Here is a 21,558-nt window from a genome sequence, read left to right as displayed (position 1 = left end):
AAAAATGTGAAAAGATAAATGTTTTTTATAAAAAAATTTATTCCACAATTGATATATAAAAAACAAAAACATCAACTCAAAACAGTAGTTATTTGAAAACTTAAAAAATGTGGTAAAAAGCAATTCAATCTTTTTTTTGAACATAATATCTTCTGGAAAAACACTTGTTTGAGATAGTTAAAAACAATTCTTAGTCCATAACTGAACTTGTGTGAAATCAAGTTAATGTCTGCTCTCCGAAAACACTTGGCAAGGCATATCCAAGAACTTGAGATGGAAATTGTAGCGACAAGCTGTTTGCTTTAAATTCTGGCTTTTGCTGTAAAAAGTGCTGAACAAGTAATAAAACAACCTGAAAAAAAAGAGTCCAAAAATAATTGTGTTTTTACAGACAACATAGATTATATATAATAAAAAAGTTATCTGCAAAGAGAAGATCAAACTTGTTTCAAGTCAGGACGCTTTTCATCATCTGTTTTCAAATCTAAGTATATGTTGAAGACTTTTTTCGTTTTCAATTTAAAAAGAAAGCAGAATGAGGGTTGCGGTTTCATAATTTCTTCTTCTAAAAACCAAATAATACAAATAACAATAAAGTCAAAAAAATGAAATAAAATTTAGAAAGAGCACATAAAAGAATGAATGAAAAGCACACTCCATTTTTTGATTGTTTCCCCATATTTTTGTGAAATTGTCTTCTTTCCAGCAACTGGAAACAGAGGAGCTTCAGAATCCATAAATGAAAGGCAAGCTTCTATAAGACTTTCCAGATACTGATCATCATAAGTGCTTTTTTTGTAGCACTAAAATATAGCACCGAAAAGTTAATTATCCGACGGTGAAGCAAAAAATAGTTCATACAAAAGATAAATCGTTTGAAGAACTCTTGAAGTTTTCATTGATCTTTTCAACATCTTCAGAATAGAAATTTGTGCTTATAATGACATTCGATGTCATTTTCTCAGATTCGAAAAGAAAATTTTGAAAAGATAAAAAAATTTCCAATTTATTTCATTAAAAATGGGATAAATACTGAAAAGTTTGATGATTGATTTATTATTATCATTTTTTTTTAAAAAAAACACTTATTAAATGCGTACACAGAGAATTCATTGAATTATTTCAGAGATGAATGAATCAACAAACATGAATTGATGAAACAAACAAATGATTCGACACACAACAAAAAATAGATTAACATAATGTAAATAATAACAATGACAATAACAATAACAATAACAATAATTACTGTACAAAAAAAAAAAAAAAAAAAAAAAAAAAAAAAAATAAATAAATAAATAAATAAATAAATAAATAAAGAAGAAAGACTGTTTTAAAGAGAATTGTCCAATTTTTTGAAAAAAGCGCATTTTCAATTTATAAATAATTAAAAAGAGTGATAATGCAAGATTTATGCGTTCAAATATTCTTCATCATTGTGTTATTGATTTTAAAAATGTGATTTTTTTTAACCTTGTTATTTATGTTATTTTTCGTGAATGAATATTAAACGGATTTCTCATTTTGAAATTATTTCCAATACTTCAACTTATACAAATAAGAAAACAAATAAACCAAAGTATTAAATATTTGAAATGATATTTATTGTTAAAGTTTCCTGTAAAAAACTTGTTTTTTAAATCATCAAAAACCATAATTTATTTTAATAAAATCCTATTCTATTTTCTTTGATTTTTAGTTCAACTATTTTCTTAAAGAGAATTATTTTTTTGTCATTATTAATTTAATATTTGTCCTTTAAAGATGCTTCCTCGCACACCTCTTCCTGTTCCTATTCTTCCTCCTTTAACAATTGGTAAAATATCAAGAGAACTGAAAGAAATTAGCAAGATGGAAAATACAGGAATAATAATTCCGAAATCAATAACTATTTTTAATCCGTATGTCTGTTATAACAATGAATATATTGCAATATTTATTTAAAAGACTGTATTTAAAACTTGCTGGGCCAAAAAATTCTTTGTACGAAGGAGAAATCTTTGATTTAAAATTTCGATTTTTCCCAGATTATCCTCAAAGAGCACCGTTGGTTACATTTGTTCCGCCTTTGATCCCAGTTCACAAGGTTTTCAAGATTCTATACATTGACTAATTTTTCATTCTTGAAAGCATATATATTCAAATGGACATATTTGTCTCAGCTCTTTATATAAAGATGGTTGGAGCCAAACACTAAGTAAGATTTTCTTCCTTCCATAATGCAGAGTAATTATGATTTTTATTCCATTTTTTAGAAGGGAAAAAAATAAATTCGAATATTTTCCGAGCCTGCACAGACATTTTAAATATGCTTAGTAAATCAAAAGAAAAAGTTTTTCTTTATTTAAACATATTCATGCAAACATTTTATTGATTATCAACATTGTTTATTTTCTAGATTAAACCTTCAAATGATTTTCGCTATTCAATGTTAGCTTCAGATGATCCTTCCGAGTCGGATTGGAGTTTTACAGATCCCAGCCCCTGACTTAGTAATGAAAACTCGCAACTTGAGAAGTAATTTGTTTATTTCACTAAAATCTGCTCGTAATCTCTTTTTGAACCAAAAATTTCATTGCAGCTTTTGCTTTTGTTGTAAATGATTCCTATCGAAGCAAAAATTGTTGTCTAATTTATTAAAATGTCGCATCAATTGCAAAAGTGGAATTTATTGCTTGATGCAATTTAAAAATTTAAAAACAAGAAAGCAAAACAATACAACTTCAGGATTTTTTGAAAATTTTGACGAAACTTCAAATATAACTTTCTTGTTGAATTTCAGTTGTTTAAACTCTAAAAAGTTTTCTTTGCTTTTTATTGATTTTTTAACAAAAAACAAATTAAATCATTAATGAATTGCATCATATGTCGAAATGTTCAAAAAAATTGTCTATTGAATCCAATCATTTGCTTTCATACAATTATTAAATGAAAATGTTTAGTATAATCAATGAAAACGAATTATCTTTTATTTTTTGAAATTAGTGTCTAAACCTTTATTGGATTTCTTTTCATAAAAATCTATTGTTTAAGAAAAGAATATAGATAGCATGTACGATCCAATATCCGAAGCAGTCGATCAACTTATTGCTCCAGTGAAGGCGTATACTGGATTTTCATCAGATATAACGAAATCATTTGTCAGTTTGATTTTCTGTGAATAAAAAAATTTAAATATAGTTTTGTGTACAACGTGTATTTTGTGATGATAGGCTTCACTTTTACCTTTATTTTTGCATTTATTTGGCCCCACTTAAAGGCAGGAGCTCAAAGGCACTTTTCAAGTCTCGTTTCTGGAGTGTTTATGCTTCTGTTTTCTTATGGAACATATTCCACTCTCGCATTTCTCGGACTTGTAATACCTTCTTATATCATCATAGCATGTGGATTTGGTCAACGTCATCCATTAGTAGTCTTTGCCTTTAACATGGTGTATCTTTTGACAACTTTTGGATATTATTATAAGACGGCATATGGAGTTTGGCAAATGGATATTACCGGACCTCTTATGATTGCTGTGCAAAAGTGTACATCTTTGGCTTGGAATCTATTTGATGGGCACCGACAATCAGAGTCAATAAAAAAAAATGGAGGAGTGCCACCAGAAAAACCAGTGCTTCGAACATCTCACCAAAGACGAGTGGCGATTAATGAATGTCCATCATTTTTCAAATTTATTTCGTTTGGAATTTTATTTTTTCAAAGCTTTATTTTATACACTTGACTTTAACACGGTTTAGTTGGATATTCTTTCCAATATCAATTTCTTATGGTCCGTCGGCTGAGTATTCAATGTACATATCCAGCGTTGAGCGTACCACTTCTCCATTGAAATCTCGTTATAAACTATTTTTCGAACAGTTGATATTGGGCATTATATGCATGGTCTATTTTGTGAAACCAACAGATACGTCCTTCATTTATGATGAAAAATTCATCCAAAAACCGCTAATCAAAAAGATCCTGATTATTCACATATCCATGGAATGGACGAGATTGAAGTTTGAAAAATTCATCAAAATGCCTTGTCTATTCTTTTTTTTTTTTTTAAAAAAAATGCTTACAGAGAATTATTTATTTTATTTTTTTAAAAAACAACTTTTGTTATTTTTATTGATCCATTTCTTTCTCTTCTTATTTTTTTTCTTCATCTGTGAAGGTATTATGCTGCATGGAGTCTTACTAACGCAGCAATGATCTTGGCTGGTGCTGGCTTTGACGGGCACAGCTGGGAAGGCGCCATCAACTGCTTCATCTTCCGTCTCGAAACTGCTCGAAGACCTCGTGTTTTCATTGCTGATTGGAACTGCGGCACCCAAAGATTCCTGAAATACTGTTTGCTTTTTATCTCAAAATTGTGCATAATTAAAGAATTATTTTTCTTTCTTTCTTTTATTATTTTCCCCTCCTTTTTGCTTTGTATCATTTTGCACATCCATTTTATATTTCTTGTTTCCCTGCCACTGCCTCTTCCCTCCTCCCTCTTCAATTCACACAGACATTTATGTCCGTGGGCCGACAGACAAGAAGACCGGCCAGCTTCATCCCTTCATGCAGTACACGACATTCATTGTGTCTGCTGTGTGGCACGGGTGGTACTTGGCATATTCCCTCCACTTTTCGATCCTCTTCCTCATCAACGTGATCGACCGCCTCTACTTCTCCATGTTCCCCATCAAAAACGAGAAGAGACCTCTCCTCTACGGAATCAAGGAGACAGAAAAGGAGCTCAAAGAACTGGAAGCGAAGAAGAAGGAGAAGGATGCTGATGCTGCGACACCTTCTCCCCTTCTGCCGTCTTCTTCTCCATCGCCCATGTATTCCCCCTCGATGACATCTGCCCCTTCGCTTGCTACACCCGCTCAAACATCCACTGCAACAGAAGCCAAAAATGAGAAGACGGGTCTGTTTGATGTGCTCAGAGGCATCTTCGACTGGATGTGGACAGGACTTCTGTTCAACTATGCTGCTTCGACATTTGCTGTGTGTATTTTTGTTGTTCTTTAAAAAAAAAGAAAAAGAATTAAATAATATTTTAATTTAATTTAATGATTTTTCTATCCTTTTGCAGGTTCTTATCTGGCCAGATGTGCTCCAAATAAATCGTGTGGTGGATTGGTGGGGACTGAAAGTGATTGCAGTTGTGATTCCAGTTCTGATGGTGATGAAAACGATAAAAGGCAAAAAGCAGAGAAAGGAAAAGAATTCCAAGGAGCTTTAGAGAACTTCGCAAAGAGCTTATTCCTGCCTTTTATTGCTTTATTTATTCATGTATTTATTTTTGGTGAAAAGAATTGTGAAAAGAGCAACACTTTGTTGTGTTTGCGAGAAATCTAAAGCAATTTGCGTGTGCAAATTATGTGCCACACATGCCTTTTAAACCACAAAACTTATAATTTCAGACTATGTTTTGCTGAATTTCTTCCTTCTATTCTGCGCTACATTTTAATTTTTGTTTGTTTCTGTTGTTGTTTATGATAGGCAATGTGTCTTGCACATCAACAAACTGAGTACTGTTAATATAATGAAATAATTTTCCCTTCACAATTTTCACTTTTATAATTTCTTCAATTAAACAACTTTTTTTTTCCCTCCTCATCTGACATTGTTTTGCACCAATCATTCGAAAAGAAACTATTCTTAAGGATTATGCTGTTATTTTTCTGAAGCTAACAAGAGACACACTCAACTCAATCAGAAACAGTTGATTTGGTATTGCATTGTTGAACACTCAAAGCAGCACAAAAAATTGTGGAATGCAAATGAAATTAAACAAAAAAGCAATAACAATAAAGTTCTGGTAATAATGTATGGAAAATGAAGTAGGCACCTTAACTGGCTCAGATATATAAATAAACAAAAAAACAAACAAAAACTTTGTATAAAAAGATGTAAGAACATAATCAAACAACTGAATGAAATGTGCATAACAAAAATTGTAAGAGAGCATAAAAGCGAAAGAAAAGTATTTGTTCTACTTATAAAAAAATTCACAATGTTTAAGAAGAGCAAAATTAGGAGCAGTTCACTAAATAATAATCAGATTGCTATGAAAGCTAACTGACGTAAAAACATAAAGCCCACACAAAAAGCTTCAATGTTTTGAATGAAATTAAGATAGTCTTCAAAAACAAACAGAAGACATAAACAACAAAAATAACAATAAAAAAAAATGCTACATATGTGGAATGCTAAACAAATTGTCAACAAATAGAGACGCCCAAACACACAAAAGAAAATGCTATCAGAGAAATGAATGAAAAGTTGGGCTTCGATTGAAGCATTTCAGAATCAAAAAATCAAAAACTGAGAAGAAATTGATGAAGAATATTTGGCTGAGAGGTTGGAGAAATATCTCAATGTCTCACCAAATCTATTGGCTCAAATGCAATTAAGACAAGCATACATACGATGAGATTGGTAATCTCAATAAATAAGCCCCTCAATATGATGTGAATGAATTCAGTGAATGCAGACAAAGAATGTTTGATAAGTGTTGCAGAATCATCTCGTTCTCATAAACTGATGACTCATAGAATTTAATAAGAAGTAGAATTTCTTCTTTGTTTTCTCGTTTTATCATTTCTTTTTCATGTGAAAGCGCTGAGAAATCATGCTCCGAGTCGAAAGCGATCCATTCGCAAAGCTCAACTCCGATTTTATAGAAGACACAGAATCTGACCTCAAATGCCTTGCATGCGGCCTCTGCCTGTCAGAAGCGATTCCTCTGTCGTTCTCCTTCTCCTTCCCCTTCTCTCCGCCAGTCTGCTCCTCCCCCGGCTTAACCACCTCAATCTGATACACAGGCCGCCCCATCATCAGGTTGTTCACCGCATCGCTCCCCTTCTTCCACCTCCTTTCCGCGTCTGTCGTTGGAGGGCGCCTCGAAGATGACAGCGCTGCCAGCTGCGACATCGACAGGCCGCGTGGCATCGATGCAAGAGACGCCTGCCGCAGAATCTTCCGCTTCGGATGCGCCAAAAAGTCGTCTGCCCCTTTTGATCTGGGAAGAATCTCTGACTTGATCCCAAACTCGGTCTCATCAGTCTCTGTCGGCTGTTCGTTCTCGTTTGCTTCAGTTGGCTCGTCCTTATCTGCCTTCACTTCCTCCTCTTCTGCCACTTCTTCCTCATTCTCTTCTTCCTCCTCGCTCAAACTCGCTGCCTGTGTCTGCTTCTGCTGGAGCTCTTTGTTCTCCTTCAGCATCTTTTTGATCTGGTCGATGATCGACAGCGTCTCCACCTGGATGCTCAGCAGCTGGTTCAGCCTCTCCTGCTCTTGCGGGGCAGCCTGCTTGATCATCTCAGCTGTTATGTCAAACGGAGTGAAGGGAGCAAGCGATGCACCAATCTCCTGTGACGGCAGCGGTGGCTCAATCGGAATGGCTGGTGGATTCAGCGACGAAAGAGATGCACTTGAAGAGCTGGATGACGCGAAGGGAGATGTAAATCCAGATGGACTGGTTGATAGAAGAGGATTGGCAGGCAGCTGCAATGAAGATGCTGATGAAGAGGAAGATGAGCCAGTTGAAGATGAGTATGTTGGTGTAGTCGATGTGGAGGCAACGAAAGAGGCAGGTGCTCCGTCCATCTCCAGCCCAGGAATTTGAAGCAGCTGTGGCTTAAAGTCAGTCGAAGCAGCCATCGAGCCAGCAGGTGGAAGGAGCAGAGGCGGAGGATTCAGCGAAGGCTGAAGAGAAGCCGAAGAACGGGCAGTTGTGGAAGGAAGCAGCGCAGACGAGGAAGACGGCAGCATCTGCGACGGAAGGGCAGCAGCAGATGTGCTGTGTGGAGATGTGACATTCTCACACACATTCTCAAGTTCCTCGTCGACTTCCTCCAAGTCTTCAAAGGCCATTCCCATTTGGCTCATCAGCGGCAGCTTGAGTTCTGGTTCAATTGATGCGATTGTGCTGCCCAGTGATGTCTGTTTGGTGTCTGTGTCAAGGAAGTGCGACTCTGAATGCTCTCTTTCCTCTTCTTCGTCCACTTCTCTGATTGTCTCTTCGCTTATTTGGTCTGTCAGTGCTTGGATTCCGATTGCATTCTGTTCTGCTGCCTCGCTTTCTTGCACACTAAACATTGTGCCTTCCTCCACTTCTCCTTCCACTTCTTCTCTTTCTCTTTCTCTTTCTCTTTCTCCTCCTTCTTCATACCCAGCTCTGCTTGCTTGCTCAAGGTTGCTGTCACTTTGTATCGTTGGCATGTCGTGTTCTTCAGGCACGCCCCACACATTCTCAGAGCTCGATTCTTCTTGTATCTCATCTATAGGAATCTCAATGTACTGCAGGCCCTTCACATCATCTGTCTTCTCTGCCTCCTGCACAAATATGTCTGTGTCGTTCCCATTCATCGTGTCTGTCATTGAGTTGCTTTGGGTGATCGGTAACTCAGCATCAGACATAATCACAGGAAGTGTCTCTGTTTCTTCCACTCCACTGCTTTCATTCACCTGCATTTCATTGTTTTCCTGTATTGCCATTGGATGCTCGCTCTCTCTTGGTCTTGTTCTGGACACAGCCCAGTTCGATCCATCATCAATTGCGCTGTCTGCCACTTGTTCATTGCCATTCCACACTATTTCATTGTTCCCTCCAAATTCTTCATTCTCTTCGACTTTTGAATGAGGAGACTTTTCACCTGCAGAAATGGTGTTTGTTCGCGAAATAGCACCGCCAGGCATGCTTGCTGAGCGTTCAGTGAGTTGCTGTTCATCAGCATTTCCTGCCTCCTCATTCCCTGCAGCTCCTCCTTCTTCTTCTCTGAAGAGCCCTTCTTTCCTTCCTTTCTTCCCCTTCTTCTTCATCTGCCCAAGAGGCGTCCGCAGCTTCCTTTCGCTGGCTGTCCTCAAAAACGTGCGACTCGACGAGTAAGATGAAGAAGGGCGTCTGAGCTTGGCATTCATCCCAATTGATGCTGATGTGGCTGAGCGGTTGAGTGTCCGCTCTGTCTGTGAGCCAAGTGACGATGTTGATGAGGAAACAGATGGAGCATCAGAGATTCCAACTGAGGGGAGCCTGTTTGTTGAGGCAGAGGCGCCCATCTTCCGCTGTTTACGCTCTGTCTGCGAGCCAAGCATCATCACAGAAGACGATGAAGAAGAGGAAGAGGAAGAAGAATTACCGAGCTTTGATGAATTCTTCGATCCTCGTTTTGCAGAAGTTGGGGCAGCAGACGATGTGACCTCGATTCTGAGCATCGCGTTCTCCTTCCGCAGATTCTGCATGTTCAGCCGCAGCTGCTCCAGCAGTGTCTGCATCTGTGTGTATTCTTCAAAGTGCCTCTCTGGCATCAGAGGTGGCTGCCGTGCATATCCCATTTCAGCCCCACCTGCCCCGCCTATCCCAAACGCTGCCCCATTCGCATAAGGCGGTGTTCTGAACGTTCCTTTGTTCGATGCACGTGCCTGGGCATTCTTTGTGATGTAGTCCACTTCCTGTTCTAGTTCCGGTGGTATCATCGTCTCCTTTGCCTTCCTCATCACCCGCGACCGCTGCCGTGTGGCTGGGTCTGTGTAGAGCAGGTCACTCGCTCCTGTCTCACTGCCAGACATTGGCGACTTCTTCTTGCCATCCTTCAGAGCATCTTCGTCTTCAAGCGTGTCTTCATCCTTCAGGTCTGTCTCTTCCTCTGTTTCTGTTCCTTCATCATCAGGAATAGGCAGCCCCATAAACATTCTCTCCTCCTCCTCCATCTCCTCCGACGTCGGAATCAGCAGCACATTCGTGTCCACAAATGTCACCTCCTGTTTCGACTTCGTCTGGAAGTGATCGTCGTGGTTGTCCATAATCCGCAGACGTGTCTTCACAAAGCCTGCTCGTCTGACTGTCTCATCTTCCTCTGGAATTGGTATTCCTAATGCTTTCATGTTGTCCTCTTCTGCCTGTGTTGGAATGGCCAGTGCGCTCTGATCACACGCATCCATCTCCATCTTCGTCACTTTCGTGCCAGTTACTTCGACTTTCTTGAAGAACATCAGCCGCAGCCTCGTCTCTTCCTCCATCAACTTCTCTTCCTCCTTCCGCAGCTGCCTCTCCTTCCGCTCCTGCATCTTCTTCCTCTTCAGCTCTCTTCTCCTCATCCTCTCTTTCCTCCTCATCTCCAACAGCTCCTCTTCTGTCGGGTCGTTCGGGTGGCGGATGTGCGACACGTCTTCATCCACCTTTACCATCTGCCTCTTCGTCACCTCTGCTATCCACTCCTCCCTCTGCCTCAGATCTTCAATCGTCATCGCCAGCGTCTCTCTCTCCCGCTCTGCCTGCTGAATGATCTCCTCCTTCGTCAGGATGCTGTATGCATCCACATCCAGCTGCGACAGCATCTGTAGCGTGTCTTCTCTGCTCGCCTTCTCATTCTCCATCAGCACCGTCAGCTTCGACCGCACCTGCTGCACAAACCTCCTTCTTTGCCTTTCTTGTTCTTCCCTCTTTCGCTTCTCCCTCTTCATCTTCTCCATCTCCTGTCTCCGCTGCCTCTCTTCCTCTTCAAACTTCTTCTTCGCATCGTGCATCGCCTTCTTCAGCGCCAACTCTTCCTGCTTCTTCTTCTCCTCCGCTTCCTCTTTCCTCTTTCTCTCTCTTTCTTTCTCTTCCTCCTGCATCTTCCTTTCAGCCTCTCTCTCCTTTTCCAATTGCTCCTTCAGTTCTTCAATATGCCTTTGCTCCTCTTCCTGAAGCAGCTGTGCACCTGACTTCTTAACCACAGGCATCATAGATGCACTTGACTTGGCATAAGAAGGCATCACTTTCTTAGACTTCGTCAGCAAAGCATCGCTTTTTCTGTCTGACTCCTTCAATCCACTGCCAGATGCCCCCGAATGCCCATTCTGCTCTTCCTTCCCAAAGGACATGTCGAGCTGAATCTGCGAAATGGCTCTTCTGTGTGGCTGTGCCAGCAGCGGGGTGATGGACGAGGGTGTGCCAACAGGAGACAAGAAGGGAGTGTTTGAATTGGACGGAGTGGAGAGGAGATTCAGTGCAGGCGTGGATGTCTGTGCCAATGTGCAGAAGCTGTCTGATTGAGGACTTCCCAACAAGAAATGGTTGCCCTCTGCACTCTCATTCTCTTGTGGCTGGCTGTCCCATTGGTCTCCCTGCATTAGAGGAACAGGCTTGTCTCTGTTTATTACAACAGCAGCTGATTGTGCTTTGCTTGCTGTTTCTGCCTCGACCTGCTCCTCGAGCGATTTGATGATCATTTCTGTGATGCTTGTTTTGCCTTGATCAGCTATTGCATTTCCATTGCCATTTCCTTTCTTCTTCTTCTTTCTCTTTTTCTTCAAAGAAGAAGCAGTTCCTTCGTTCCTCTGCTCCGCCAACAAACTTGTTGAATCTTGTTCATTGTTTGCTCCCATCAGAGATTTCCTCTTCTTTCCCTTCTTCTTCCTCGTCTTCAGTTCATCCTCATCCATTTCTCCTTCTTCCTTGTCTTTCCAAATGGGATCATCAGCATCTGGCAATGAAGGCGCACACGACACACTCGAAGATGGATACATCAGTCTCAGCTCTTTCCCTTCCCCTCCATCTTCTTCAATCACTTCTGCTTTCCCTCTGTTCATTGCATTCCTCTTCCTTCGCAGTGAAAGTGTTGAATGTGAATCAACCACACTTTTCACAACTCCAACTCTTCTGTCTTCTCCTCTCAGAATAGAAAACTTGCTTCTGCTTCCTTCAGACATCTTATTCATTTTCTTCTTCTTTATCTTCTTTTTCTTTGTTTGTGTTCCATCACTGCATGCAAACCAGCCATACACATAATCTTCATCTTCCTCAGTCTCCAAGAGTCGCATCGTATCTTCCTCGTTTTCTCCTTCTCCTTCTCCTTCTTCTCCTTCTTTTGTCACAACCACTTTCTCTTTCGTGCTGAGTTCATTTGAATGCTCATCTTCATTCGATTCCACACTCTCCCACCCTGCATCACTCGAAAAGATATCATCAAAAACATCCTCTTCTTCATTCTCTTCCTCTTCCCCTTCTTCAGTGCCTTCTTCATTTGCAGTCTCTTCTTTCTGTCCAGCCACTCCTCTTTCAACCACTTCCATCGCAAGCATCGACGCTTTCTCTTCTTTTGTCATCTTCTTCTTGTCTGCATTTGCCTTCTTCTTTTGATTGTCCTTCTGCAAATTGCCAATAATCATTCGAATTTCTCCTTCGTCTTCCAATTTGCGTGTGCTGACTGTCTCAATCAGAGTTGATATTTCATCAAATGGAATTCCTGTTGGAATTAAGCTCGTTCCTTCTTTGCTTTTCTGTTCCTTTGTCTGCTTCATCTCGCTACTTTCTTCCTCTGATGAATCATTCTCTTCTTTCATTTGTGCTTTTCGTTGCTTTTCTCTTCTGTTTGTTTCCTCTTTCTTTCTCTCCTTCTCCTTCCGATCCACTTCATCCTGCGCCTTCTGCAGCATCTGTGAAAGATATTCGTCTTCTTCTGTATCGTCTTTTCCATCTTCCTTCTCTTTCTCCTTCTCTTTTTCTGTCTCCTTCAAATCATCTTTTGTTTTGCTGTCTGTTTCAGCTTCATCTTTTGATTTTGGTTCTTCTTTCATTTTCTGTTCCATTCCATCCGCTCCTTCATCTTGTATCATTCCATCATCAATCTCCTTCACATGTCTTTTCTCTCTTCTGATCTTCGATGCCTTCATCTCCATCATCACACTCAGCACATCCGTCAGATCGATCTGCGCCATCTCATCCTCTCCTTCTTCCCCTTCCTCTCTCACAATCTCGTCACAGCCATCGCTCGGATACACTCCCCTCTTCACTCTCTTCAGCCAGCTCAGCTGCCGCGCAAGATGAGAGAAACGAAGCGGAGTAACTCCAAACTCAATTTGGAGAGGAGAAAAAGCAACATCGTCAAAAGTGTTGATGGGCATGGCTGGGCAGAAGAGAGACATCTTCCGGATACAGTTGGTCAGACGAAGCAGTTTGAACTGAAGGAAAACAAGCAAAATAAAGAGAGAGAAATAGAAAGAGAAAATAATGAATAAAAAATGAATTTATGAAAAAAAATATGATTTTTTTATTAGAAAACTCAAATATTATTAAAAAAGAGTTCATTTTCAGAGCAAACCTGGTCAGATGACTCGTCCATTAGAGCAGTCAGTGTCACTCCCTTCAGCATGAGAAAGGTCTGTTTTTGTGCTGCAATCACCTTCTCATTCTCTTGAAACAGCCTCCGAACAATCTCATCGTCTGACTCTGAACACGACTCTTCGTTGATCTCCTCTCTTTCATTCAGTTCATTTGCTGTTCTGTCTCTCTTTGCCTTCTCTTTCGTCTCTTCTTCTGCATTTCTCTTTTCTTGCTTCTCTTTCTCTTTCTCCTTCTCCTTTCCTTTCTCTCTCCTCTTCTCTTTTTTCTTCTCCTTCTCCCTCTCCTTCTCACCACCACCACCTCCTCCTCCTTCCTTTGGCGTCGACAGCATCCTCTCAGCCATCTTCTCAATCACCGTCTTCTTCGTGTCGTGCTGAATAACCGGTGCATAAAACTCCAGTGCAACAGCTGCTCTTTGGTGGAGCAGGAATGTTGAGTCAATAAATGAGTGGACCGAATCTGAGGCACCTTGGTGGTTGATGATGGACACAAAGCAGATGTCCCTTGAAGGAGGAGGGAGGGGCGTGGTGTAGAAGACAGACAAGATGACTGAAGGGGGAAGAGCATAAGTCGGGGGAACAGGGCGGAGAGGAGGGAGTGTTCGAACTTTGCGATCAGAAACAGATGAGCTCAGTTCATTTGCAGGCAGCTTGGCATCAGAAAGCTGATTGGCTGATTCATCTGCACCTGTTTTGTTTGTTTTATCTCCTTCGTTTTGTGCTCCTCCAACTTCTTTCTCTTTCTCTTTCTCTTTCCCCTTCTGCTTCTTCTTCTGCATCGAAGGCACATAATACGCAGGAGGCTTATCAGGATCCTGGAGCAGAGCAATCGAAGCAGCGGAGGGAGAAGGGAGGAAGGCGAAAGAAGGAGAGCCAGAGAACGAAGGGGCAGGAATAGCACCACGCAGACGGAGCACTTCGCGAGTGTCTGAGACAGCAATGCCATGCTGCCTGGCGAAGGCGGTTGCAGACAAAAGAGCGAGGAAAGAGGAAAGGGGGGCTGAAGAGATGTTCAAGTCAAACGAGATGAGCGGAGGACAGAGCGAAGGATCAACTTCGATGTCGCCAGGGAAGGAAGGGAGGAGCATCTCAAACAGACTGGCAAAGAGATTTCTGTTTGAGGAAGAGGAATCGCTTGACTCTTCTGTTTCGAGTGACTGGATGGGCGGTGGGTTGATCTGAAGATCGGACTTTCTGCTGGATGAGGTGGATGAGGCAGAAGAGGAAGAGGAAGAGGAGGAAGATGAAACAATTGAAGTGGATGATGATGACAGAGAAGATGTTGGCTGTGCGTTTGATGTTGTCTTCCCTTTCTGTTTGGCAATCTGCGCATCACTCTTCAGGTCACCTGCATTGGCTGTTCTGTCATTTGCGCTTTCTCCATTCGCCTCTGCTTCCTCATTTGTCGTGATTGAAGAAGGGTTCACCCCATTTCCTTCTTCATCCTCGTCTGAGTCACTTTCATCCTCTCCTTCGTCTGTCTCCCCCAGCAGCTCATCCTCAAAAGATGATATGCTCTTCACAGGCACACACACAAATGGCAGTCTCTCATACGGAAACCCATCTGCATACAGCGGCAGCTCATTGGCTTCGTTGTCTGCCTTTTCTGCTGTGTCTTCCCAGTATCGCATTCTGTCCTTCACGACACGCCCCACCACCACAGGCGGAGTGGGTGCGTGTGCCATCTGCCTGGAAGCTATGGTGTAGCCAACACCAAATGCCAGGCGAGGCACAAAAGTGGATGGATTGACAGGCAGACGCGGGAGAAGAGGGAGTGAAGACACTCTCATTGCAATGGAAAGAGCATAGCCACGCCGCACATCCACAAATCTGACTAAAAAAGTGGCATTTTCGTGGACAGCTGCATCGGCGAGTGAGATAGCCACAGACATCAATGTGCCTTCAGAGAACTTCTTTGGATGTCCCACGGTGATATTCGGCTGTGACAGGCGGTGGTTCTGCAGCATCTGGGGAGTGATGAAGGAGGTGATCTGAGAGGGAAGAGAGGCAACAGTCGAGGCAGAAGGAGGGCGTGTGAGGGAGTGGGGCTCGTAGTCGTGGGTGGGGTTGTCAAAGGCAGGCACTGACAGGAACTCAACAGAATGTGACAGCTGGAAGGAGTTGGTATCATCCACCTGGAGTGGATGCTGCGAGATGAGAGAGAGAACAAGCGGTGACCGCACATCAGACACCACACTCATCTCCTCAAAGAAGAATCCCCTCTGCCGCAGCTTCTTCAGCCGCGTCGGGTTGTTTGGATCTCTGATGGTGGCAAAGGTGGCTGGGTGCGACTGGAGCACCTCAGACTTCGCATCGGTTGTTCGCACTCGCACAATCACCCGCCCACTCAGATGGCTGTTCAGCTGGCGCACTCTCTCTCGACGCTTGCTCTTTTTGTGGATGTTGCTTTTTTCACTTTCTCTGCCTTCTTTTCCTTCTGTTTGCTGTTGTGTGCCATTTGTGCTGTTCTTGTTGCCATCTGCAGACAGCACCAAACGAGACTCATTCAACAACTCTGCTGGAAGTTCAGACGACATCGTACCATTCTTATCATTGTGACTATTCCCCTTTTCATTCCTTTTATTGCTGCTGTTTCTATTCAATCCACTTGCTCTTCTGCTGAGCTCCTCCTCCAGCACATCCAGCTCGTCTCTTGTCTTCTTCTCGATCGGATGATTCACTTTTGCTGCTGCTTCACACCAGAACAGCTGCATCCGCACCTGCACAGGGCGATAAGGCCGTGGATGCACCCTCACAAGAGCGCCAGAGGGAGTGGAGAAGACATTGCTGATGTCGACCGAGGGAGGCTTTGGAGGAAGAGAAGACGGAAGAGAAGGAGGAGGAGGAGTTGAAGAGAGAGAAGGAGAGTGGTTGGGCTGTGTGGAGGAGTCGTTGGAGGTGTCTGTGCCAGAGGCAGCACAGCCAGTTGTCTCTGTGTCTGCAGATGTTGGCAGAGAAGAGCCACGTGAAGAGGCACACGACGAATGAGAGGCCGCAGACGAGGTGGAAGAGACTGAGCGCGCTGAACTGTCTGAACCACGCTCTTTCTGCCGACGTTGCTGTTTTTCATTCTTTTTGGGACTTTTCATGTTTATTGCTTTGTCGTCCTCATCTTTCAGATGTGCAATATCATCATCGCCAGTTGCATCATTGCCCTTTTGATAGTATTCACCCTTTCCTATCTTTTGTTCTTCTGCCTCTTGTGCCTCTTCTCCTCTTCCACCGCATTCAATATTATCACCTTTCTGCTCATTCATCTGCAACTCCTTCATTCCCTCTATTTCATTCTGATTGTCTTCGTTGTTTGCCTTTGAGGAGTCTTGTTGATTGCCAGTGAGCAGATCGGGTGAGAACAGAGAAGAAGGCACTGATGTGTGAGAAGCAGGCAGACCAGCCATCTCCTGCTGGGAAGAGGAAGTGTGCATGACATCCAGTGAATCTGAGTGTGCTTTCACAGAAAAAGAGGAAGAAAAGGAGGAAGAGGAGGAAGATGATGAAGAAGAAGGAAAGAAAGGAGAAGAAGAAGGCAGTTGCAAGTTGTTGTTTGAAGTGGAATGATCATCTGATCCAGTCACGTTGTGTGATGCATCGTGAGTGTCTTGTGAAATGTCGAGTGAATGAGGAAGAGCAGGCAGAGCAGGCAGACTCATCTTCAGTGTGTTCAGCGGCTGTTCTGTAAGGGAGTTCTGAAGAGCATCGCTTTGCACACCGCCAAAGGGAGAGGAGTGGAATTTGGAGCGAAATGCATTCTGTTCCATGTGGCAGCCATCGTCCAGAGGGATCGGGAGGAAGGAGATGCCTGTTGGAGAGGGAAGGGCAGAGGAGGAGAAGGACGATGCTAGTGGATGACGTGTGGATGGATTAATGCTATTGTTATGTTGAGTGTTATTTGAGTCGGCTGTTAATGAGAGTGGTTGAGCAGACAGAAGAGGATGTGCTTCAGAAGAAGAAGAAGAAGAAGAAAAAGTGCTTGGCTGCTGTGTCTGACAGTCTTCCTGAGACAGATTGTTCTTCTTTGTCGATGTGGATGATATGTCGATGGTGTGATACTGCTCATTCGCCTGCTCCTTGTACTCTTCATTCTGAGCAGCAGGTACCTCTGTCTTGAAGCTGCTGTCATACGAACACGAACGAGAACGCACGTGTGAGGGCAGTCTCAACAGAGGCATGTCCGGTGCACTCTCAGCAGGAGACACACACTCATTCTTCACAGCAGTTGATGCCTCAATGTTGGTGTTTGTGATGGAGTGGTGGAGCAGCTGGTGATGCAGCGAAGACGACAGGAAAGGAGAGGAAGGGAGGAAGAGGGGGGACATCGATGTGGGCGTGAGTGGGTCGCGCTCTGTTGTCTGCAGAGCATCGATGGAGGGGATGATGAACTGCTCTTGGCGGGTGGAGGAGGTTGAGGCAGCGGCTGAGGAGTCAGTGGCTGAGGCATTTGAGTGGGAGAGGGCGATGGGCCTGTTCTCAGCAGCAGGCGGAGATGAATGAAGATTCTGTTGTTGTTGTGATTGTGGTTGTGGTTGTTGTTCAGCGGAACGAGGAAAGATAGAGACAGTCGAAGACTGCACAAGTGAGCGAGGAGAGGGAGGGCCGTTGTTCAGAGAGACAGGGAAGGAAAGAGACTGTGAGTGGGAGTGGTGAAATGAGTGGTGGGGGAGCTGAGAGAAAGTGAGGGAGCGGTGTTTGGACATGTTGTATTCTGCTTCGGGTGAAGGGGAATATGGCTGGAAGGATGTGTCATTGGGAGGGAGGGCGGAAGGGTTGAGTGAAGTGAAGGGAGAAGGTGAATATGAGTGTGAGTGTGAGTGTGAATGAGAATGAGAATGAGAATGTGAATTGGAGTGAGGAGGAGAAGGCGAGGGCGATGGAGAGAGAGAAGAAGAGACGAAAGGGCGGTCCATTTCTGCATTCAGCGGGGCAGGCTCAGGGCAGAGGGCAGAGCGAGGCGGAACAAACGAATTGGAAGGTGTGTCCAAAAGATTGTTGCCCAACTCATTCTCATTTGCTCTTTCTTCCCTTTCTTCCCTTTCATTTCTCTCTGCACTTTCATAATTCCCTTCTCTCATCTGATCTTCAGAGTACTTCTTCTGAGTGCTGCTGCTGTGTTCGTGATGTCCATTGTGTGTGCTCTGATGTGAGTGACGATGACTGTTTTTGTTGTTTTTGCTTTTGCTTTTGTTGTGATGATGATGGTGGTGATGCTTATGCTTATGCTCTCCTGATGTTTCTGAGTGTTTGGTTGAATGAGATTTTGACTGTGATTGCGACTGCGATTGTGTCTTCGAGCGAGACGAATGTTTCGATTTGCGTCTGGATGAAGAAGAATTGTGCGACTTCTTCTTTCTCTTTGCAGAGTTCTTCTTCTTTCTTTTGCTCTTCTTCCTCCTCTCCTCCTTCCTCCTCTCCTTCTCCATCTTCTCCTCCTTCATCTGCCTCTCCTTCTCTGCCCTCTCGTCCATCCTCTGCTTCCTCACCTGCACTGTCTCCTCTTCTGTCAGCGGTACAATCACTGGCTGTGGAATCGACTGCACATTCGGAAAGATGCGAATAAGACGCATTTCGAGTGTGATTGTCGCCACGATTGCGTCGTCGTCCCAGATGTTTGTTATCTTCGGTGTGCCCACACGTGGCAGAGGCTGTCCAATAGCTCCTTCGCTAGGGAGGGTGATGCTTGTACCAGATTCCACGTCTGTTAAGAGAGAGAGGGTGAGTGCCTGAGAAGAGGAGGGAGTGGAGTATCCATACGGCTGTGTCTGGATGGCTGGCACTTCGTGTTCTGATGCCTGTGGTGTGGTCTGTGATTGCTCTGGTGTTTTGTTGTTGTCTCCATTCAGCGCAAACAATGCTGAGTCATTTGAGCTCTCTTCGTGTCTGCTGCTTTCAGATGCTATTTGAAACGTGTCAAATGGATTGTCATCCAAAATAGGCGCCTCTGCCTGTTCCGGCGCTTCTGCCTCGCCCATCTCAATCGCAACTGCTGCTGATGCTCCTTCTGCTTCTGCTTCTGCTTCCATCTGTTTGTGTCTGCTGGATGACTCTGAAATGTTCCCATCTAATTTGACTTCTCCTTCTTTCTCTCTTTTTCTGCTTTGTGCTGTTTTGTCTTCTTCTCTTATTGGTGTTTCTATTCTTTGCATCTCATCACCATCGCCATCACCATCATCATCCTTTCCTCTTTTATTCTTCTTCTTCTCTTCTTCTCTGCCATCAGACGAAGGCGCCTTCGCTTCATCATCCAAATTGTCAATCTTCACATTTTGAAAGTCATCCAATTTGATCACATCACTCGACGAATCATTCATTTCATTGCCTCTCATCTCTTCCATATCACTTTCTCCTCTTCCTTCTCTTCCTTCTCTTTCTCCTCCTTTGCCTCTTCCACTTCTTTTGCTTCTTTTCCCCTTCTTCGTCTCCTTCTTCTTCTCCTTCTCATCTCCATTGTCATCATCATTTCCCTCTTCCATCTCCTCTTCTCTCCACCCATCCAAATCCTGTTGTGTACTGCTCTTTCTCTTCGGCTCCTCACTCTGCTCCTCTTCCATCTCTTGTTCTTGTTCTTGTTCTTCTTCTTCTTCTTCTTCTTCTTCTTCTTCTTCTTCTCCAAAATTCATCTTCTCAAAATGCTTCTTTCGGTGGCGGTGTGTGTAATGATGCTGATGTTGTGTGTGAGAATTGCCCTTCGGCTCTTCAAAATGAATTGGGGATTCTTCTTTCTCTTCATCATCATCTTCTTCTTCTTCTCTTTCCTCCTTCTCTTTCTCTTCAGTCACTTCTGTTATTCTACTCGCATCTTTCCTCTTGTGTGTCCCTTTCCTCTTCTCTTTGCTGTCATTCATGTGCATCCTCTCAAACGACTGTGAGCGCGAATGGAACGGCGACGGAGACGCAGTGGGCGATGAGACCTTTCTGTTGTGCTTGTCATCCGATGCCTGTGAGTGCTGTGAGTGTGCAAGTGACACAAACTGGAGTGTTGCTGTGTGATGCTTCTCCTTCTGCGCCTCCTTCTTCTGCCTCTCTCTGCTTCTGAACAGATTCTTCTCTCCTCTCCCGTCTTCTCTGCTCCTCTTGCTCTCTCTCCCTCTGTTTCTATCAATCAACTTCTGCTTCTTCTGCTTGTTGCTGTGCTTCTCTTCAGACGCCCGCTGAATGTCCTCAGAGCTGTCCAGCATCGACGGCGAGGCAAACAGATTGTGTGGGGCAGAAGGCGTGGAAGAGAAGGCAAGACCAGCCGTGCTCTTCGCAGAGGCCCCAGAGAATGAGGAAAAAGATGAGTTTGGAGAGGCATTGGGCTGTTGAGATGAAGGGCTTGGTTTCCCTTTGTTGATTTCTGGCTCCAAAAGCTGCAGAATGTTGGCAAGGGGAGATTCATTCACATTCTGCCCTTCAACTTGCAGCGCTCGCATTCCGCCGCGCTCTCTTTTGAGCACTTTGCTTGACAGTCCTGGTTTGCTCTGTTCGTTCATAGATTCAGCCGAAGCTTCCTTTGATTCTTTTTCTTTTTCTTTTTCTTCTTTTTTCACTTCATCCTTTCTATTAATGTTTTCTATATTTTTTATCTTTGTTCCTTTCCTTTGTGTTTTGGCTTTAATCTCTTCTCGTTGTGCTCTCCGTTTCTCTGCCTTCATCAATGCGGCTTTGTTTGTTAAAGCTTGTTCTATGTGGTGGAATTGGACATTTTTGATTCCTCCTTTCAGCCAATAAACCATCGTCTGAGGAAGAACTTTTGGTCGAATCTTCTCTGATTTTGTCAAAGGAATCATTAAGTACATCGGAAATCCAATTGCAAGTGTTGGAAGAATCCCTGACAGCGAAATTATTGCTGCTCCTAAAATTGATGTCTTCATTTTGAGTTGATGAGATTGACTTTCCTCAGAGCGGTTTTTAGAAGAACGTTTGTCAATGGAAGCGTTTGTGCTAGTTGTTGCAAATGTTTCATTTTTAAACATTATTATAAACAAAGCGGTTTCTTTACGAATAAACGACGTTGGGACAACTAATAAATAAGAAAATGTTAATTAAAAAGGTTCACAAAATAGCAAACTAAAATCAAAGCAATCTCTCCTGTATCTTGGCTTAAAAGTAATGGGGGATATGTCTGTTGACAATTCTTTGAGTTCCTTTTGGTCTCTATTTAATGAAAAAGCTAACATGCTTGAACACTCTTCCTGCAATGATAAAAAAACGGTAAAAATAAAACGGATTGTTGAAATAGACGCGTGACGATAAAAATTCTTGTGAGTTTTGCAAAAGACTCTTAACAAACTTTAATATTCACTCCAGAGATGCGTATTCGAAAAATGTTCAAATCGTTGAGATCGTGTTGTTCAGATAAAGCCGTTGCATCTAAAGATTGACATTGAAAAAACGATTGCAACCTTGTCTTTTCCTTCTCATGAATACTCATAATTAGCTGAAATAAAGAAAAAATTCTTCACTAATTTGAGATATTTTATTTTGGTAACAATA

General features: G+C 42.8%; 4 protein-coding genes across 4 annotated transcripts; 2 read left to right on the top strand and 2 right to left on the bottom strand.

Moving 5' to 3' along the window:
- Nucleotides 1–21: 21 nt before the first annotated feature.
- MONOS_15735 (uncharacterized protein) lies at nt 22–1,017 on the bottom strand. The gene is made up of 4 exons (XM_067868628.1): nt 862–1,017; nt 656–803; nt 444–565; nt 22–352 (listed from the first exon to the last, which is right to left on the bottom strand). Exons 1-4 carry the CDS (start codon nt 955–957, stop codon nt 218–220), a joined length of 501 nt encoding a protein of 166 aa, XP_067723770.1. The 5' UTR covers nt 958–1,017; the 3' UTR covers nt 22–217.
- A 645-nt stretch (nt 1,018–1,662) lies between these two features.
- MONOS_17907 (putative ubiquitin-conjugating enzyme) lies at nt 1,663–2,721 on the top strand. The gene is made up of 5 exons (XM_067870874.1): nt 1,663–1,901; nt 1,948–2,086; nt 2,131–2,197; nt 2,256–2,332; nt 2,399–2,721. Exons 1-5 carry the CDS (start codon nt 1,765–1,767, stop codon nt 2,486–2,488), a joined length of 510 nt encoding a protein of 169 aa, XP_067723769.1. The 5' UTR covers nt 1,663–1,764; the 3' UTR covers nt 2,489–2,721.
- Nucleotides 2,722–3,011: 290 nt separating this feature from the next.
- MONOS_12802 (lysophospholipid acyltransferase 1/2) lies at nt 3,012–5,635 on the top strand. The gene is made up of 6 exons (XM_067865450.1): nt 3,012–3,144; nt 3,213–3,681; nt 3,741–4,001; nt 4,160–4,335; nt 4,499–4,983; nt 5,072–5,635. Exons 1-6 carry the CDS (start codon nt 3,051–3,053, stop codon nt 5,219–5,221), a joined length of 1,635 nt encoding a protein of 544 aa, XP_067723768.1. The 5' UTR covers nt 3,012–3,050; the 3' UTR covers nt 5,222–5,635.
- Nucleotides 5,636–5,704: 69 nt separating this feature from the next.
- On the bottom strand, nt 5,705–21,548 carry MONOS_12803 (uncharacterized protein). The gene is made up of 4 exons (XM_067865451.1): nt 21,356–21,548; nt 21,134–21,257; nt 13,068–21,085; nt 5,705–12,927 (listed from the first exon to the last, which is right to left on the bottom strand). The coding sequence occupies exons 1-4, from the start codon at nt 21,494–21,496 to the stop codon at nt 6,580–6,582; spliced, it is 14,631 nt and encodes a 4,876-aa protein (XP_067723767.1). The 5' UTR covers nt 21,497–21,548; the 3' UTR covers nt 5,705–6,579.
- Between the last annotated feature and the right edge of the window lie 10 nt (nt 21,549–21,558).

The sequence above is a fragment of the Monocercomonoides exilis genome, assembly GCF_001643675.1.
Source record: "Monocercomonoides exilis strain PA203 chromosome Unknown scaffold36-1065637, whole genome shotgun sequence".
In the NCBI taxonomy this organism is placed as follows: domain Eukaryota; phylum Preaxostyla; order Oxymonadida; family Polymastigidae; genus Monocercomonoides; species Monocercomonoides exilis.
Note: the sequence above shows the minus strand (reverse complement) of the source record. Positions and strands in the feature narration are given on the sequence as shown.

Coding starts and splice junctions, on each gene's coding strand:
- MONOS_17907 (XM_067870874.1), top strand. CDS start 1,765: ATGCTTCCTCGCACACCTCTTCCTGTTCCTATTCTTCCTCCTTTAACA. Junction 1,902..1,947: donor TCAATAACTATTTTTAATCC/GTATGTCTGTTA, acceptor TTTATTTAAAAG/ACTGTATTTAAAACTTGCTG. Junction 2,198..2,255: donor TGGTTGGAGCCAAACACTAA/GTAAGATTTTCT, acceptor TCCATTTTTTAG/AAGGGAAAAAAATAAATTCG.
- MONOS_12803 (XM_067865451.1), bottom strand. CDS start 21,496: ATGAGTATTCATGAGAAGGAAAAGACAAGGTTGCAATCGTTTTTTCAA. Junction 21,086..21,133: donor GAGAGATTGCTTTGATTTTA/GTTTGCTATTTT, acceptor CTTATTTATTAG/TTGTCCCAACGTCGTTTATT. Junction 12,928..13,067: donor TGGACGAGTCATCTGACCAG/GTTTGCTCTGAA, acceptor GTTTTCCTTCAG/TTCAAACTGCTTCGTCTGAC.
- MONOS_15735 (XM_067868628.1), bottom strand. CDS start 957: ATGACATCGAATGTCATTATAAGCACAAATTTCTATTCTGAAGATGTT. Junction 804..861: donor CTTCAAACGATTTATCTTTT/GTATGAACTATT, acceptor GCTATATTTTAG/TGCTACAAAAAAAGCACTTA. Junction 353..443: donor AGCGTCCTGACTTGAAACAA/GTTTGATCTTCT, acceptor CTTTTTTTTCAG/GTTGTTTTATTACTTGTTCA.
- MONOS_12802 (XM_067865450.1), top strand. CDS start 3,051: ATGTACGATCCAATATCCGAAGCAGTCGATCAACTTATTGCTCCAGTG. Junction 4,002..4,159: donor ATGGAATGGACGAGATTGAA/GTTTGAAAAATT, acceptor TCATCTGTGAAG/GTATTATGCTGCATGGAGTC. Junction 4,336..4,498: donor CCAAAGATTCCTGAAATACT/GTTTGCTTTTTA, acceptor CAATTCACACAG/ACATTTATGTCCGTGGGCCG.